This window comes from Ochotona curzoniae, unplaced genomic scaffold, assembly GCF_017591425.1.
Source record: "Ochotona curzoniae isolate NIBS_2020 unplaced genomic scaffold, NIBS_Ocur_1.0 contig_2294, whole genome shotgun sequence".
Lineage (NCBI taxonomy): Eukaryota > Metazoa > Chordata > Mammalia > Lagomorpha > Ochotonidae > Ochotona > Ochotona curzoniae.
This window is the reverse complement of record NW_024465405.1, coordinates 6,302,244-6,318,221: the sequence shown is the minus strand read 5'-3', so window position 1 is coordinate 6,318,221 and position 15,978 is coordinate 6,302,244. Positions and strand designations below refer to the sequence as shown.

General features: G+C 59.9%; 2 protein-coding genes across 3 annotated transcripts in view; one reads left to right on the top strand and one right to left on the bottom strand.

The window, feature by feature from the left end:
- The first annotated feature begins 1,098 nt into the window (after nucleotides 1-1,098).
- On the top strand, nucleotides 1,099-8,156 carry STK25 (serine/threonine kinase 25). Of its 2 annotated transcripts, XM_040972396.1 has the most exons (12): nucleotides 1,099-1,161; nucleotides 1,289-1,370; nucleotides 3,601-3,831; nucleotides 4,071-4,127; nucleotides 4,448-4,556; nucleotides 5,613-5,770; nucleotides 5,855-6,040; nucleotides 6,163-6,308; nucleotides 6,399-6,513; nucleotides 6,931-7,002; nucleotides 7,511-7,647; nucleotides 7,859-8,156. In XM_040972396.1, the coding sequence occupies exons 2-12, from the start codon at nucleotides 1,341-1,343 to the stop codon at nucleotides 7,896-7,898; spliced, it is 1,281 nt and encodes a 426-aa protein (XP_040828330.1). In that variant the 5' UTR covers nucleotides 1,099-1,161; nucleotides 1,289-1,340; the 3' UTR covers nucleotides 7,899-8,156. The 2 variants fall into 2 exon arrangements, with proteins under 2 accessions (XP_040828330.1, XP_040828331.1); XM_040972397.1 differs by lacking the exons at nucleotides 1,099-1,161; nucleotides 3,601-3,831 and having other exon boundaries at nucleotides 1,255-1,370.
- A 104-nt stretch (nucleotides 8,157-8,260) lies between these two features.
- FARP2 (FERM, ARH/RhoGEF and pleckstrin domain protein 2) overlaps nucleotides 8,261-15,978 on the bottom strand; it is a 68,837-nt gene continuing 61,119 nt past the window's right edge. Inside the window, exons 19-27 of the mRNA XM_040972395.1 lie at nucleotides 15,004-15,134; nucleotides 12,686-12,754; nucleotides 12,201-12,290; nucleotides 10,118-10,197; nucleotides 9,650-9,768; nucleotides 9,394-9,539; nucleotides 8,948-9,055; nucleotides 8,631-8,782; nucleotides 8,261-8,526 (exon numbers count right to left, since the gene is read on the bottom strand). Of these exons, the coding sequence (XP_040828329.1) occupies nucleotides 8,343-8,526; nucleotides 8,631-8,782; nucleotides 8,948-9,055; nucleotides 9,394-9,539; nucleotides 9,650-9,768; nucleotides 10,118-10,197; nucleotides 12,201-12,290; nucleotides 12,686-12,754; nucleotides 15,004-15,134 (1,079 nt within the window). The 3' untranslated portion in view covers nucleotides 8,261-8,342. The remainder of the gene's footprint in view (nucleotides 8,527-8,630; nucleotides 8,783-8,947; nucleotides 9,056-9,393; nucleotides 9,540-9,649; nucleotides 9,769-10,117; nucleotides 10,198-12,200; nucleotides 12,291-12,685; nucleotides 12,755-15,003; nucleotides 15,135-15,978) is intronic.

Sequence of the window (15,978 nt, the reverse complement as noted above, 5' to 3'; positions counted from 1 at the left end):
GCTGACATCCTGTGCCCTAGTGGCAGTCACTGTCCCATTTCAGACCTACTCCCTGCTAATGTGCCCAAGAAGGAAGGTCTTGGGGCCCTGGACTCAAGTGGGAGACCTGGACAGAGTTCCACACTCAGGATCCTGCCATTTAGGGAGTGAGTCACCAGATAAACAACTGCAGACAACAGCGATGAATCCCACGCGGGGTCCCGCCGCGACTGCGCTGTCCCCGGGCCTTCTCCACAGCCGCGCCTGTCCGCTCTCCCACCACATACAGACAATGGCAAAAACCGGCCAAGCCCGGGGCCAGCCAGCCAGGCTGGATCGCACAGTCAGCCTCCGCCCCGGGCAGGCAGGTCGCGGGGCAGCGCGGCCAGGGAGCGGCCGTCCGGTGGGCGCCGCGTGGGCCAGGAGCGTGGAGGATCCCCAGGGTCCCCGCCGGCCGCCCACCCGGGACCCCGCCGGCCCACCCGGGACCCCGCCGGCCGCCCACCCGGGACCCCGCCGGCCGCCCACCCGGGACCCCGCCGGCCCACCCGGGACCCCGCCGGCCGCCCACCCGGGACCCCACCGGCCGCCCACCCGGGGCCCCGCCGGCCGCCCACCCGGGACCCCGCCGGCCCACCCGGGACCCCGCCGGCCGCCCACCCGGGACCCCGCCGGCCGCCCACCCGGGGCCCCGCCGGCCATCCCCGAGACTTCGCCGGCCGCCCACCCGGGACCCCGCCGGCCCACCCGGGACCCCGCCGGCCGCCCACCCGGGACCCCGCCGGCCCACCCGGGACCCCGCCGGCCATCCCCGGGGCCCCGCCGGCCGCCCACCCGGGACCAAGCTGGCCATCCCCGGCACCGAGCTGGCTATCCCTGGGGACCCCGCCGCCAGCGATCGTAGCCGCGGATCGCCTCCACTTGCTGCAAGGCTGCCGGGACTTGTAGTCGGCGCCGGCGTTCCGACGCTGCCAGGCGCGTGTCCTGCCGGGACTTGTAGTCCAGCGCCCGCTGGTCCAGGGCAGAGGGAGGACGGTGGGACTCGGAGTCCCAGGGAGCCGCGCGGCGACATCCTCGTCGCCCCGGTCACCACCGCCTCCGCGGCCGCCGGGGTCTCTCGCCCGCCGCCGCCGCTGCTTCTCGGGCCAGTCCGCGCGTCCCCGGGGCGGACGGAGGCTGCGGGTGGGAGCCCTCGCGGGCCCTGCGGCGCGGGCCGGGGGAGGCCGGGCTGGAGCCCCGGGGCGGTGAGGGCCGGGCCGGGCGGGGGCCGGGCGGCGTCCCGGGGCCCTGACGGCCGCCGTGTCCACAGCGGACTGACGCGAGCGCCGAGGCGCCGGCGGCCGGGCGAGCGCGGCGCCGACATGGCTCACCTCCGCGGATTCGCCAGCCAGGTGAGGCGGTGTCTGCGTCCCGCGGGGCGTGGGCCCGGCCGCCCTTCCCTGCGAGCGCCGGCAGGAAGCGCGTCCGCCCGGGCCCGGAGCCGAGGAAGCCGACGGGTCTGGGCACCCGGAGCCCGGCCGCCCGTGGCCGCTCACAGGCGCTGCGGGAGGCGACTTTGGCTTCGTGTTGGCTGTGGAGAGAAAAAAAAAATCCGTGGGCTGAGAAATGGAGCTGGACAGGGGCCCCCGGGGTAAGGGGCGCCCTTGCCAGGCGGGCCGGAGGGTGTTCTAGCCTCTGGTCGTGCCTTGCTGGGCAGTTCCCTGAGTGACGGCGAGGTGGCCGCCCTGCCCCTGGCCAGCCCGCAGCTGGGCCCTAGACGGTGTGGGGCAGATCCCCCAGGCCTCTGCTGCAGAGCCGGCGAGCACCTGGCACCCCCTCCCAGGAAGGAGTGGGCAGTCGGGTCACAGCCAGGGAGGCTCTCCCCACTAAGGCTGGTGGAGCGTGGCTGCCACCCTTGATGGTGGGATTCGGGGGTCCACGAGGCCATGCTCAGGATGCTGGGTAGGACCAGATCTGGCTCCCACTTTGTGTCCACCCAGTGGTTGGTCCGGCTGGTGGGAGTGGTGCCATGGGGCAGTGCTTTGAGGGTAGTGGACTGTCCTCGGCATGCCAGGAGGATGCAGGCTTACAGCAGCGGGCAGAGCTGATGGAGTCCCCAGGATGGCCACCCAGGGTTGGAGAGTAGATCAGGCCATTGAGGTAGGTGCCTCCCAGTGGCCAGGAGGGCTGGATCATTCTGGGCATGGTGGAGTGCTCATTGACACTACACCCACAGCTGACATGTAGAGGGCAGGAAGTGAGCACCTGTCAGGGTCTTGCCATGGGAGTGACCGGATGTCAGTCGGGGTCCTGCAATGGGGGTGGCTGGGTGTCAGTAAGGATCCTGCAATGGGGATGGCCGGGTGTCGGTCAGGGTCCTGCCATGGAGGTGACCGGGTGTCAGTCAGGGTCCTGCCATGGAGGTGACTGGGTGTCAGTTAGGGTCCTGCCGTGGGGGTGACCGGGTGTCAGGATCTTGCCATAGAGGTGACCGGGTGTCAGGGTCCTGCCGTGGGCGTGACTGGGTGTCAGGGTTCTGCCATGGAGGTGACCGGGTATCCCGGGTATCAGGGTCCTGCCATGGGGGTAGCCAGGTGTCAGTAAGGATCCTGCCATGGAGGTGACTGGGTGTCAGTCAGGGTCCTGCCCTGCGGGGTGACCCGGTATCAGTCAGAGTTGTCCCATGGTGGGGAGTAACCACTTGTCTGTTCGGGTCCTGTGCCAGGGAGTTAGTGCCTGTCAGGGTCCTGCCTTAGGGAGTGGCTGCCTGATCATCAGGGTCGTCCCATGGGGCGTGACCGTCTGTCAGGATCTCAGGGTTCATCACCAGGTTTGTCTTTCCTTACAGGTGGGTGGGCTCTTGCTTGTGCCTATCTGTGAGCAGTGGAGCCAGTGTGGCTTCTGGGCAATAGGAGTGAGGAGCTGATAAGTGCAACCTGAGGCCTTGGGCACCCCGGATTTTCTTGTGGTCCTGGTCTTGCACATTGGCTCTAGGCTGACCCTGGGTATCCATGATGGCCTGTCCAGACCGCAAGCATGGGTTGCACCTACCAGGTCTGGTATGGGGCTGTGCGTCTACTTGTGATAGGCAGGAAAAGGTTGCCTTTTTGCTCATCCATCCTAGCCTGGGCAGCAAGTCAAGGTACTTATTGATGCTGCAGCTGCTGGTTGGGCTGGTGTGCATCTCAAAGCCACACCATATTCGCTCAGAAGGACCCACTAGCAGGGAACTGCTCTGTGCTGTGCCTGAGGTGTCTATCTCCTGAAGCCTGTAGCTGTGGGTTAGACCCACAGCATGAGGTTGCCGTCTGGACCGGATTCTGTTTCGGGACTGACAGTGGTGGTGTGTTAAGGTATAGTTTCATGGTTAGGCCTTGGTGCTTGTTAACCTTGCAGGGTGCTGGTCTGCAGTTATCAGATATAGTTGTAGACGCCTCCCCTCCCAGTTCTCGTGCTTATGTCACACTCTGGGGACTGTCCCCTCCCCCAGGGGGGATGTTGAATTTTCTGAAGATTCCAGCAGGGGCTGAGGCTACCTCTCCAGGCCCCTGCTTATTGCTGGTGCCCAAGGTGTGCCCCTGCCCAGGGCAGCCTCTGGCTGGGTGTTACCTACCATGTCCACGCCTATCCTTTGGCCCATAGCACCCCCGTGTGGACCCCGAGGAACTCTTCACGAAGTTGGACCGCATCGGCAAGGGCTCCTTTGGTGAAGTGTACAAGGGCATCGACAACCACACCAAGGAGGTGGTGGCTATCAAGATCATCGACCTGGAGGAGGCAGAGGACGAGATCGAAGACATCCAACAGGAGATCACTGTACTCAGCCAATGTGACAGCCCCTACATTACCCGTTACTTCGGCTCCTACCTCAAGGTGCCAGTGGGCAGAGCCTTCTCTCTGGGCTGGGGGCCTGGGGGCCCACCTGCGTTGGAACCACCTTGATGAAGTGGATGCAGTCGTTGCTCTAGCCTTGGTTGTGTCTGCCCACAGAGCTTGGAGCTGCCTGCCTTGCCCCGCTTGGGTTCCTGGTGGGCTCCTCCCACCTGGGAGTGGGAGGGCCTACTCCCCTGGCCACTTCCAGGAGCTCATGGGTGGGCTTTTCTCTGTTGCAGAGCACCAAGTTGTGGATCATCATGGAGTACCTGGGTGGGGGCTCCGCACTGGACTTGGTAAGGTGTGGGCTACAGTACTGGGCGGCTGGCTTGGGGGAGGGCGAATCACTTTGTCCTGGGACCTGTGGCCCAGGGCTCTTCTGTTTGGTGTCAGTCAGGAGTTGGTGTTTGCACCCCAAGGCAGAGCACCCAGCTGGGGCCCCCTCGCCTGCTGTGTTCTGGCTGAGCAGCTCCCATCTGGCCTGGCAGTTGCAGGAACATAGGCCACCACTCTGGATGGGGACAACCTCTCTTGGAGAGGGGTGGGGTCTAGGCCCTGGCCATGAGTGGGGTTGGGTGGGGGAGCCGAGGCCCTGCTGTCCCCTCCTCTTCTCCAGCTGAAACCTGGCCCCCTGGAGGAGACCTCCATCGCCACCATCCTGAGGGAGATCCTCAAGGGTCTGGACTACTTGCACTCGGAGCGCAAGATCCATCGCGACATCAAAGGTGCTGCAGTCAGAGCATGGTACTCTGGGCAAGGGTGAGGTGGGGACCGTGGCTGCACTGCCCGTGGTCTGGCCTAGGGTGGGGTGGGTGCTGTGGTTACAGGGCTGTTGTCCAGTCTATGGTGGGGGCCGTGGCTGTGCTGCCCATGGTCTGGCCTAGAGCAGGGGCTGTTGCTTCACTGCCCATGGTCTAGTCTAGGGTGGGGGCCATGGCTTCACTGCTCGTGGTCTGGTCTAGGGTGGAGTGGGGGCCGTGGCTTCACGCTCGTGGTCTGGTCTAGGGTGGAGTGGGGACCGTGGCTTCACTGTTCGTGGTCTGGTCTAGGGTGGAGTGGGGACCGTGGCTTCACGCTCGTGGTCTGGTCTAGGGTGGAGTGGGGACCGTGGCTTCACGCTCGTGGTCTGGTCTAGGGTGGAGTGGGGACCGTGGCTTCACTGTTCGTGGTCTGGTCTAGGGTGGAGTGGGGGCCGTGGCTTCACGCTCGTGGTCTGGTCTAGGGTGGAGTGGGGACCGTGGCTTCACTGTTCGTGGTCTGGTCTAGGGTGGAGTGGGGGCCGTGGCTTCACTGCTCGTGGTCTGGTCTAGGGTGGAGTGGGGGCCGTGGCTTCACTGCTCGTGGTCTGGTCTAGGTTGGGGGCTGTGGCCACACTGTCTGTGGTCTGGGGTAAGGAACTGTCACTAACCCTGTGCCCTGTGTCCTGTCAGTCACACCTCTGCACTGGCTCTGTCACATCCTTGATGTTGGCAGCAGGTTAGATTTGCTGTCCCCCCTGTGCTTGTCCTCCTGAGGCCATGCCTGCCTTGGGCAGATGCAACTGGCAGAGCATGGGGTTTCCTGGCCAGCTTGTGGGGTAAGGTCCCCTCTGTTGAGCCTGAAGGGTGTCATTCTGCTGGGTTGTTCTGAGAGCCATGTGCTGAGGGCCTCCCAGGGCTGTGTTGGCACCCCAGTCACTGGGCTGCTGCTGGCAGCATTCCTGGGCCCCCTGCGCTGGGAAGCTGTGGGCAGGACTGCTGAGAGCAGGCCAAGCCTGACAGTACCTGTCCTGTGCCGAGCAGCCGCCAACGTGCTGCTGTCTGAGCAGGGTGATGTGAAGCTGGCTGACTTCGGTGTGGCGGGGCAGCTCACAGACACACAGATCAAGAGGAACACGTTTGTGGGCACACCCTTCTGGATGGCCCCTGAGGTCATCAAGCAGTCTGCCTACGACTTCAAGGTGGGCGGTGTGGGCGGCTGGGGCAGGGGTGCTGGCCGGCTTGGGAGCTGCATGCCACAGTGGTCCATGTGGCACCCCTTCCAGGCCGACATTTGGTCCCTGGGGATCACCGCCATCGAACTTGCCAAGGGGGAGCCCCCAAACTCAGACCTTCACCCCATGCGGGTCCTGTTCCTGATCCCCAAGAACAACCCACCCACACTCGAAGGCCCTCACAGCAAGCCCTTTAAGGAGTTCGTGGAGGCCTGCCTCAACAAGGACCCCCGATTTGTAAGTCCAGCCTGGGCGGGGTGGGTGGTTGGGCTTGGAGAGGGACCCAGGCCAGCACCCAGTCATCCCACAGTGAGGACCCTGGGGAGCCTAGTGACGGCTCCTGGTCCTTGACCTGACAGCGGCCCACGGCCAAGGAGCTCCTAAAGCACAAGTTCATCACGCGCTACACCAAGAAGACGTCCTTCCTCACTGAGCTCATCGACCGCTACAAGCGCTGGAAGTCGGAGGGCCATGGCGAGGAGTCCAGCTCCGAGGACTCGGATATGTAGGACTGGAGGGGCTGGGGTGGGGTTGGGCGGTGGGCTTGGTTAGGCTCCTCCCCTGTGCCTGAGGTCACCCTCTTTATCCTTCCCAGCGATGGCGAGGCTGAGGATGGGGAGCAGGGCCCTGTGTGGACATTTCCCCCAACTGTCAGGCCCAGCCCACACAGCAAGCTGCACAAGGGGACGGCCCTGCATGGCTCACACAAGGTCTGTCCTGTCCTGTCCAGCCTTGGGGCTAGCTCCATCTTGACTTCTGAGAGCAATGACATGGGGTCAGCGAGGACCCGTGGTCCAGCGTGTGCTTACCTGGAGCCCAGACAAGGAGCTGGGGGTGGAGTGGGGGATCTAGACAAGCTGGGAGTGAAGTTTGGGACCCAAGGCCTAAACAAGGAGCTGCGAGTGGAGTCGGCGGGCGGCGGCGGGGGGGTAGTCCCTGAGCCCTATGGACCATGGGTACAGCTGTTTCAGAGATGAAGAGTGACCCCAAGGGACTCCATTGGGTAGTGGGGGGCAGTGCTGTATATGCCAAGGCTGTCCTTGCCACTGTGGCCCAAGGGAAGTAGGGCGGTGACCAGGGCCATGGTACCCTGACACTTGCCCACTCTGTTTCTTGGCTTCCTCCAGTCTGCTGAGCCGGTCAAGAGGCAGCCCAGGTCACAGTGTCTGTCCACGCTGGTGCGGCCCGTGTTTGGAGAGGTAAGGTGGCTGGGCCTGCAGCCTCTCCCTGCAGTAACCACAGGAGTCCCTGGTGGCAGATGCCAGCTGAACCTCTGGCAGGCCTCTGCAAGGTGCTGCGTATACGGCGCCGGGAAGATGGCATGCCTCTTGGAAGGAGACCTTGTGAAGGTCCACATAGGCAGTGGTCGTGTTGGGCTGGATCAGGCAGTGCATCTGGGGTTATTGGGTTGTTTTTGAAAATATTTATTGGTGATAACAAAAAACTCCTCCCCAGAAGGCCACAGTGCCTGGGGTAGAAGTAGGGGATAATGTCTAGGGCCACGAATGGGAACTCAGGCAGGTCCCCCCAGGGGACAAGGTACCACATGAGCTGTCCCCATGGGCCCCAGAGGAGAGGTGGGGCCCATGGAGGGAGCATGTAGTCCCCAGGCAGTGCTGGGTGGTAATCCTGGTCAGGCCTCGGTGGGCCCCCACAACCTCTGGTCAGGGGTCAGGGGTCAGAAGTCAGCTGCAGTTCTCTCCACAGCTCAGGGAGAAGCACATGCAGAATGGTGGGGGTCTGGGGGCACTAGAAGAGCTGGAGAACGCCTTCAGTCTGGCTGAGGAGGCATGCCCGGGCATCTCGGACAAGCTGGTGCTACGGCTGGTGGAGCGTGTGCAGAGGTGAGGCCTGGCTTCGGGCCATGCACAGAGGGTTCCGCTTGACCTCACTGGTCCGCAGTGACTTGCTGCATAGCTTGCTGCCAGGCAGTGATGGCTGGGACTGCCTGTAGGTTGCGGGGTCCCAGCCCCAGCTGCATGCAGCTGCACCCAGCTCTCCCTGGGACTTGGCCTGGGCAGTGATGGCTGGGGGGCTGCCTTCCCTCCTCCACAGGTTCTCGCACAGCAGGAACCACCTGACCTCCACCCGCTGAGAGCTCGGCCTCGCATCTCAGCACTGTTGGACCAGGATGTGTCAGCTTGCAGGCCACCTGCCAAGGACAGGGCAGCCCTGCAGCCATGGCCTGACAGCAAGGGCTGGGCAGTTCTGTCTCCTCCCAAGGCCCACAGGCACTGTCTCCGTAAAGTATGTGTGTCACTGGGACGTCTTGTTTTTTAAGAAGTGAACTTTGTTCCCTTGATAATTTCATAGATTCATCCCCACCCCTTTGAATAAAGACCTGAACTGGTGAGTGCTGCCCCACCTCCCCTGGAGAGGGTGGCGGGCACAGCCATGTGCTGGCTCCTGGGGAGCGCGTGGGTGCCACAGGCACTTTGGTTTCTGTTTGTCCAGGGGACAGGGGCCCCCTGGCCTGACTGAGCTACACATCTGCCTGTGGGCTGTAGGACTGCCAGCTGTGGGCCTGCCCATCCCTCCACTAGCCTGTCGTGGCCTCAGTGTCTGGAGGTGCCCATGGCTGTCCTGGCTGGGGGCACATGGACAAGTGGCGGCTACTGTTGGGCTCCTTGTCCAGGATGTCCTCGTCCAGGCAGGACGCACTGCAGTCCCTGGCCTCCTGTGCATCCTGCGACCTGCTGGCGCTCCCAATCACCTCCATCCACCTGCAGAGGAAGACAAGATTGGGCTGCAGGCGCCTCCTGAGAGCCAGGGCACAAGGGGCGTGTCACACAGCTCCTACCCGACCCGGGCTTCTCCCAGAAGTCACCTCTCAAACGTGTACTTGCTTTCAGCCCGGAAAAAGTAGACGTGGGATCTGAATTGCAGCTTGAAGACGTAGTCCTTGTGGATGCTGTCATCTTCCCTGGGGACACTCACACTGTAGCCCAGCAGTGGGAGGCTGGCCAGGGGGCAGGTGTCCTGGAGGCCACACAGAACTCAGGTTCGGGGGTCCACCATTCCAGACCTCCCCCTAGAATGCCAGTGCAAGTGGTGGGGCCAAGGTCCCTATTGATGAGGGTGTCCCCGCACCCTCGTGTGCTCCAGGTGGGGAGGATGGGGTGCACAGGTGGTGCTGGCCCACACCTGGTGGCTTTTGTAGAAGAACAGACAGAAGTTGGTGACGACGACCCAGAGCTTCTGCCAGCCGCTGCTGTTCTTGAACTTGCGTAGCAGGTATCCCGAGAGCTGGTTCTGTTGGCAGTCAAAGTCAGCGTTGGTCTTGTGGAAAAGACCATGAGCTGTCCCCTGACTGCAGTGATCCCGGGAGAGCAGAGGATAGGACAGGGAGGGGCAGGCTGTCTCACATGGCCTGCCCCCTCCGAGGCCAGCTGGTAGCATTCCAAGCCCCTCGTGGGTGATGGGCATTTGTCATGGGGTTGCTGGGCTAGGAGGGGTGCAAGGAGACTGCATGCAGGTAGCAAGTAGGATGGCTGACTGCTAGTCACCCTAGGGAAGTCCGTGCACAGGCCCGGGGGCGCTACAGTACATGTGGGGGGTTTCGGGAGGGCAGTTCTTGGTGGAGGTGCTACCTCAACAGCTGCACTGTGGTCAGCTCTGGACACGCTTGTGTTCCTGTACCAGCACACATGTACCGTGGTATTGACCCGGTGTGGGCTTTGGGTGCTCCAAGCTGTCACTTCTGCCTCCTGTTCCTCGGAGACCTCACTGGAAGACGCTGGGGGCAGGATGCAGAGACTGAGCATGGAATCAGGGGACAGAGACTCCTACCAAGCTGGCTCTCTCTCGCAGTGGGGTCTTCTGGGAGGGGCACTGGGCAGAACTCACAGGGCCCTGATGTGCGCATGGTGTCAGCTGGCAGTGCCCCGGCTGTGTTGCTGCTGCTGTTGGCTGCCTGGATTGCAGTATTGAGGTCTCGCGTCCACTTGTCCTTCTCCAGCCGCGTGCTGTAGAAAGAAGAGCTAGGCTGCTCTCCTGGGCCTCGGGGTCAGGCCTGTGAGGACAAGGCACCCTCCCAGCAGCAGGGTGAACAGTGCAGGAAGGTCCAGGCAGGACCCTGCAGGGCTCACCACGAAGCTGACACTGCTCGCCAGTGGGAGGGGCGGCCCGTTTGTCACCTAGGAGGCCCTCTTGGAAGTTCAGGTCAGCCGGGACCCCCATCCCTGAGAGATGTCTGCACCCTTGGGTTGCACACATAAAAGGGGGCGGGGTGTCCTGGCCATCAAACAGATGGGCCTCGGGATCCTCCACTCATGCCCAGGGAGTGCTGGAAGTGGAGACAGGGTGGGGGCTCACCTGGCTGCCAGCACCAGGGTCTTCTGAGCTGCATAGATGGTGAAACAGTGTGGGCCACCCTCACCTTGAGCCTCCTCCACCTGCAAATAGGAGCCAAGGCTGACTTGTCTGGGAACAGGCAGGAACCAGCAGGCAACACAGCAATGCTAGGGGACTGGGCAACATCAGGGGACATGGCATTGCTGGGGCATTGCTAGGGCACATGGGATCAACAGGGGACAACAATTACTAGGGAACACGGAATTGCCAGGCAACACGACATTGCTAGATTCAGTGCTTGGAAGTCCTGTCCAAGTCTGAATGTGGCCAGGAGGGATCCGGTTGTCCCCAGGCATGACAGCTGCCACCCGGGGGGGTGGGACTGTGAGCCAGAGAGCACCTGCTACTCACCGGTGGGTCCAGCACTATCAGCTGAAAATAAGCAAAAGGAGAGAGACTGAGCATCTTTGTGGTCGGGGAGGGAGGTGGCCGGTTTGTGTATAAACTAAGCATTAACGGCCTCATGGATCCCAGTCGGCAGTGAGTTCACAGTGATGTCAGCCTGAGGCTTCAAAGGAGCTGCTGGCTGATGGGACTAGTCCTGCCACAGCCTGAGAACAAGGAGCTGGCACCACCATGCCCTTTCTGTCAGGTGCAGATATGGCTTCCTGCCAGCTGCTGAAGCTCAAGTTGGGCAAGGACACCCAAGCAACGTGGGTGATGGCCAGCAAGACCATGTCTGGGGTCACCATTCCCTAAACTATGTGAATATGATGCAGTTTCCTGAGTCAGCTCCTGGTGGTGTTTCCAGAAGGGTCTGCTCAAATGTTGAGGGTCACAGCAGGGAGGGCAGATGGCGATGGGGTACATGTTCTCATGGAGAGCTTGACAGGATGGCCACAGTGAGAAGGGGGACAAGATGTAACGTTTCTGCATCTATGAAAACGGTCCAGGCAGGCAGCTTGAGTGAAAATGAACTGTTAATGAAGTACCACTCTGGTCTGTGCTTGGAGACTGGCAAGTCCACAGGACAGAAGCCTGAAGGAAAAGGTGGACCTGGGCTGAGCAGCCTCGGACTGCAAGGTCCCACGTGGGCTCCTTGCTCTGCCCGGCTCCCAGCATCGTGATGGAGTACACCCTTAAAATAGTGACTGCTCGAGTGTCACTTGTGAGACACCCAGTCTCTGGATCTCAGACCTAGCTGTCATAGTATTCAGGGACTGAGCCCACTGGTGGATGACTATCTTGCTTCTCAACTACTCTGTCACTGAAATAAATCTACGCGTGTCTGCCAGTCCCCTGCTGCGTATTCTAGAATACTGGAACACACAGCCCATCAACATGGAGCCTGAACTCCACCAGACAAAACCAAACACAAATGGGAAAGAGGGAGCAGTGCTTGTGACCCACAAGAGCTGGCTAGAGTCTGCCCTCCCTGCAGACAGGCAGGTGACCCTGAGTGGAAAGGCTCTGTGCACGCAGCACCCGTCCAACAGCCTCTTCTGACGTGTACAGTGTCAGACTGCGTCCTGGGCTAGAATCTGCCTTCAGGGCTGAAGGCTGGAGAAAGAGGCCCACAGTCTGCTAACCTGTATGGAAAAACAAGATGCATCTGTGACAGGAGCCAGGCCCAGCTCCCTGTGCACTGCTTGTCCCTGCAGCCCAAGAGAAGAGGAGTTGAAGTGTGGGACAAACATTTGGCCTGTTGACCGCTTTGCTGTTACCCAAAAAGCACTGACCACAACAAGGGCCAACTGCAGGACCACATGGAAGCGAGGGGTTCTCTGTCCTCGGAATACACCTGGAAGCACCAACGCTTAGTGGCGGTGCCATCCAGGAGTGTATCCCGTGAGACTCAGGTGTGAGCGTTTCAGCACAGTGCACGTGGGCCTGTGCATGTGCTGGAATTCTCCCACGTGAGAGCAGTACTGGGGGCAGCTGGCCTTGCCCTGTCTGGAAGAGTGTTTTAGGCACCAAGAGCAGAGGCCAGGGAAAAATGAGAGAAGCCAGAAGATGGGCTCACACCGCAGCTACTGGTCACTGTGTGATGCAAGGAGGCCGGGCCAGGCCCAGACTCCCAGCAAGGAAGCCCAGCATCACTCACCAGCATGCCGTGGAGTGGGAGGAGGCTGCGTATCCGGAAGTGGCTGCTCCCTGGGACACCTTTGCTTGTGTATAGCAGCATATCTGAGAACTGAGTGGTGGGAAGCAAAGTGACAAAGTCTCAATTTCATAAACAACTCAGACAGTGGCGGTCACAGCTGGCTGGCTAGCCACAGTGTTGTGGCAGAAAGGACTACCCTCATGCATTTGGCCACGGTGGACCAGAAGTGAGCTGCAGCCAGCTCTTGGATCCAGCTGGTGTGGCTCAGAGCTGACCACACAGAGCCCAGGGAGAGGCTCTCCCCCATGTCTGCTCCTGTCTGCTGTGGGCAGGATGAGGAAGGGGGCTGGCTCCTGCTGTAGTCCTAGAATCTGCCTGGGTACTGTCTGTTACCACCTAGACCAAGGCTTCCGTGCTGGGCCAGAGGGCAGCTGGGGGCCCCTCGCCTGCAGCAGGGGACATGGCCTAGGTGCCCAAGAACCTACCAGAAAGAACATCCTCTGCTGTAGCCCCTTTCTTGTGAGCTTGTGTAGGCAGCCCTCACGGATGAACTCCTGAAAGAGACAAGGCCACTCAGTGGCCAGGGGGTGGCCCTGGCTCAGTTGTGCCAAGACTGAAATAAAAAGAACTGGTTCAAAATCCACTCAGACCTGCTCAGCCTGGGAACCACTCTGCTCCCACTGGCTTCACTTCTCTGAGCTCCCCCATTCTCAATATGTCCAAATAAGGTTGTCAGGCATCATTACATAGTTAGGCTTTGTGTGTGTGTGTGTGTGTGTGTGTGTAGACAGGAAGCAGCATGTTGATATGTGTGTATAAACAGGAAATGTGTGTGTAGACAGGAAATAGCATGTTAATGTGTATGTGTGCAGACAGGAAATGTGTGTGTAGAGAAGAAATAGCATGTTAATGTGAGTACATATAGACAGGAAATACACCAGTGACAGTCAAGCAGCAGGGAACTGCTGTAATGTATGTGACAGACTATATGAAAGGATGACAGAAACTGAGACACCCATGGGAGAAAACGTCTAGAACTGAACTTCACATCATGATCTGTTGGCTTTAAAGGAGAAATCTGAGAGGGGCCGGTTGAAGAGATCCTGTGTGTGTGTGAAAGGAGTTGGTATGTATGTGCAGACTACAGGTGGGTGTCTGAGACAGAGTGAGTTCATGTGCGATACAGAGATAGTGTATGAATCTGTCTTTCACCTTCTGGTTCACTCCCCAAATAGCTGCAACAGCCAGGGCTGGGTTAGGCCAAAGTCAGGAGCAGTTGGGCCATTTGCAGCTGCCTCCCAGGCACATTAAGAGGAAGCTGCTTCAGAACTGGTGCTCCAAATGGAATGCCAGTGTCCAGGCGGCTCACTCTACTGGGCTAGCCACAACACTGACACCTAAATAACACATCTAAAAAATGTGAACTTTGTGGTTTTATTTATTTATTTTGCTTAAGAAAATGACCAGGTTGCCTGGCTAAATCCTCACTTTGAAAGTGTGGGGGTCCCATGTGGATGCCAATTCATGTCCCAGCTGCTCCACTTCGAGTCCAGATCCCAGCTTATGGCCTGGGAAGGCAGTAGAGGACGGCCCAAAGGAGCATGATAACCTAGAAGAAGCTCCTGGCTTCAGACTGGCTCAGTTCTGGCCATTTGGGAAGTGAAACAGTGGATGAAAGATCTCTCTCTGTTTCTCCTTAAATCTGATCTGCCTCCCCAATAAAAATAAGGACAAAAGAAGAGAAAGGAAATTGGGGGCCTGGCACCATGACCTAGTAGTTAAAGTCCTTGCTTTGAGTGTTCCAGGATCCCAAACGGGCGCCAGTTCTAATCCTAGCAGCTCGCTTCCCATCCAGCTTCCTACCTGTGGCCTGGGAAAGCAGTGGAGGATGGCCCAAAGACTTGGGACCCTGGACCCGTGTGGGAGACCTGGAAGAATCTCCAGGCTCCTGGCTTTGGATTGGCTCAGCTCCAGCCGTTGCGGCTGCTTGGAGAGTGAACCATCTGACAGAAGATCTTCCTCTCTGTCTCTCCTCCTCTCTGTATATCTGCCTTTCCAATCAAAATAAATAAATCTTAAAAAAAAAAATTGGCGGGCCCGGCGCAGTGGCGCAAGTGGTTAAAGGTCCTCGCCTTGCACGCCCGGGATCCCATATGGGCGCCGGTTCTAATCCCGGCAGCCCCGCTTCCCTTCCAGCTCCCTGCCTGTGGCCCGGGAAAGCAGTCGAGGACGGCCCAAAGCTTTGGGAACCTGCACCCGCGTGGGAGACCCTGAAGAGGCTCCTGGCTTCGGATCGGCATAGTATCGGCCCGTTGCGCTCACTTGGGGAGTGAATCATCGGACGGAAGATCTTCCTCTCTGTCTCTCCTCTCTGTATATCCGCCTTTCCAATGAAAAAATAATAAAAATAAATCTTTAAAAAAAAAAATTGGCCACCAGGTCAAAATATTTTTCTGGGAGCAATGCAATGACTCAGTTAGCAAATCCTCCACCTGCAAGCACTGGCATCCCATATGGGTGCCAATTCATGTTCTGGCTGCTCCATTTCCGATCCAGCTCCCTGTTTATGGCCTGGGACGGCACTAGAGGATGGGCCAAAACCTTGGGACATTTGCACCCACGTTGAAAACCCCAAAGGGGAGCCTGGCTTCAGAATGGCTTAGCTCTAGCTATTGCGGCCATTTGGGGAATGAACCAGTTGATGGAAAATCTTTCTTTGTCTCTGCTTGCCCCTGTAAATCTTCTTTCCCACAAAACGTAAATTTCTAAGAGCAAAACACTTTGCCAAAGCAAAGTCACTCACCCTGCCGGGCGCAGCAAGGTTGTCTATGCCGATCAGGACCCGCTGCAGCTCTGCCAGCTTCTGGGAGTTCTCAAGGCGGGTGAGGTTATGCTGCAGTGCAGTGGTCACCTCAGAGACGGCCTGCAGAGCACCTGCACAGAGAGCCCACCCACTGCCTGCAGTGATTCTCTGCTGGGATTGGTGCCTGAAGCTTCTTGACGAGGTGGTTGTCTCTCAGTGCAGAACAAGTGTGGCCTTGGGAGTCCGGGCCACATGGCATCCTCAGTGGACCCTCAGGGGCCACACCATGACAGAGGACTCCTGCTCTAAAGGACGCTGACCAGCAAGGTGGCCGACAGGGGGCGCTGTCTGCCTCATAGCATGCTCATCTGGGGAGCCAGGGAAGGCTGAGCACTGACCCTCACCCAATGATGGACTCAGTGACATTCACTCTGGCAGTTCCGTGCCATCTGGAGGCTCTTGCCTGGCTGTCCATCAGGACCACCATAGTGTTGGAGTTCCTCCTGCAAGCCCATGGTGTGCACAGCCTTGCTCGGTGCCTGGATGGTCTCCCAGCACAGCCTCGCTAGAGCTGGCCCTTGGGGCAGCTGCTGTTTTCGACATGCCCTTGGAACAGCCCAAGCCATTGGAGCAGGTGTGTGGTATGACCAGGGCACACATGCTGCCCTGGGGAAGCCCCCTCAAGATGAAACTGTATGGCCCTGTTCTGTGGCCCCCTCCTTTGTCCAGCTCACACCTGAAGCTGCCAGGGAGACTGGGGCTTGGTAAGCTCTCACACTGCAGCCTGATAGTGTCAGCAGGGCACTCACTGCTGGGCGCCGTCGAGACGTAAGTCATGAACAACACAGAATGTGTGTGAGCAAAGCCTCCGCCCCTCTTGCATCAACTGGTGAGATGGGGCTGACAAGGAGCCTGACAGGTTGTGAGGCACAGGGATCCCTCAGATGCTCCGTGTGCCCAGGGGCAAGGCAGGCT

What these genes read in the sequence shown, in the direction of transcription:
- STK25 (XM_040972396.1), top strand. Translation starts at nt 1,341, where the DNA reads ATGGCTCACCTCCGCGGATTCGCCAGCCAG. An exon ending in TCCGCGGATTCGCCAGCCAG is followed by an intron (nt 1,371 to 3,600) that starts GTGAGGCGGTGT and finishes TTTGGCCCATAG; the next exon opens with CACCCCCGTGTGGACCCCGA. An exon ending in TCAACAAGGACCCCCGATTT is followed by an intron (nt 6,041 to 6,162) that starts GTAAGTCCAGCC and finishes TTGACCTGACAG; the next exon opens with CGGCCCACGGCCAAGGAGCT.